Here is a 1,497-nt window from a genome sequence, read left to right as displayed (position 1 = left end):
CATTAACGACCCACATATGGGCCCCACAATAAGAACATTAAGACCCACATATGGGCCCCACAATAAGAACATTAAGACCCACATATGGGCCCCACAATAAGAACATTAAGACCCACATATGGGCCCCAAATAAGAACATATAAGACACACATTTGGGCCCCACAATAAGAACATTAAGACCCACACATGGGCCCCGTAATAAGAACATTAAGACCCACATATGGGCCCCACAATAAGAACATTAAGACCCACACATGGGCCCCATAATAAGAACATTAAGACCCACATATGGGCCCCACAATAAGAACATTAAGACCCACATATGGGCCCCATAATAAGAACATTAAGACCCACAGATGGGCCCCATAATAAGAGTACTTACCTTAAACACTAGCACTGATCTCCCCTGTGAATAATTCTTCAGCAGATAGATGGTCCACAGTGGCTTGGTCATATCAAAGGGCTCCATGCTGAGCTCGTTCAAGAACGCCGCCAGCTTACGCTCGCACTCCTTAATGTCTGTGCTGGTCGAGTTGTCCCTAGAGGTACGAGGGGATGGTATGGATACGTGTTACTTTGGAAACAACCTGGTGACTACGTCTACCTACCATTTAAGTCTAGACTACGTCCACCTACCATTCGAGTCTATCCCCTATCTCCCGCACGAGTAAACGAGTGAGTCCTGTTGATTATCGCTAACCCGTATTATGTGAAATGAGCGCAGGCTCCAAATCGGTGGAACACAACACAAGCAACATACAACCATCGGTGTTATCAATCAACACATACGGCCAATCTTGCTTGATTAAACGACACATCTATTCACCAGGACTTTATATCTAGGGCCACAATTGTCCAGAGGTCATCAATCAACACACACGGCCAATCTTGCCTGATTCAACAACACATATATTCACCAGGACTTATATTTAGGGCCACAATTGTCCAGATGTCATCAATCAACACACACAGCCAACCTTACCTGATTACAAAACACATCTATTCACCAGGACTTTATATTTAGGGCCACAATTGTCCATTTTGCGAATGAAATCACACAGCTACATACATGGTGAAAAGGTCCTTCTCGAAATCAAGCTCTCTGACGTGATCAGCGATATCAATTGCGATGGGAGCGTAGACCTCGAAGTCAACGACTCGGCAACGCAGCCGTTCAAAAGCCTGGGCGTAGTACAGAGACGGTCTATGTGAGTGTACTTTAGATATGATGTATTGGATGGGAACAGAGACGGTCTATGTGAGTGTACTTTAGATATGATGCATTGGATGGGAATATGAATACAAGCACGTGGACAGAACGCAGTGGCGTATATAAAGGCTATCAGTAATGCTGGAGAGGTATTAGATCGTTATAAAATACCAATAGATGCGGCACGGTCGCGTATCACTCCAATATGCTACATGTTTGTTAGTACATATACGTATACATATATACACATATACACCACACACACACATACACACACACACATATAT

At 44.0% G+C, this 1,497-nt stretch overlaps 1 protein-coding gene across 1 annotated transcript; it reads right to left on the bottom strand.

The window, feature by feature from the left end:
- Nucleotides 1-320: 320 nt before the first annotated feature.
- On the bottom strand, nt 321-1,182 carry SARC_15983 (hypothetical protein; the record flags this gene model as incomplete). Its single annotated transcript, XM_014289905.1, has 2 exons — nt 321-539; nt 1,070-1,182. Coding segments are annotated over 2 exons (309 nt in total), but the record flags the coding sequence as incomplete, so codon positions are not given.
- Between the last annotated feature and the right edge of the window lie 315 nt (nt 1,183-1,497).

The sequence above is a fragment of the Sphaeroforma arctica genome (genome assembly GCF_001186125.1).
Source record: "Sphaeroforma arctica JP610 unplaced genomic scaffold supercont1.7131, whole genome shotgun sequence".
Taxonomy (NCBI): Eukaryota; class Ichthyosporea; order Ichthyophonida; genus Sphaeroforma; species Sphaeroforma arctica.
This window is presented reverse-complemented; position numbering and strand designations above follow the sequence as displayed.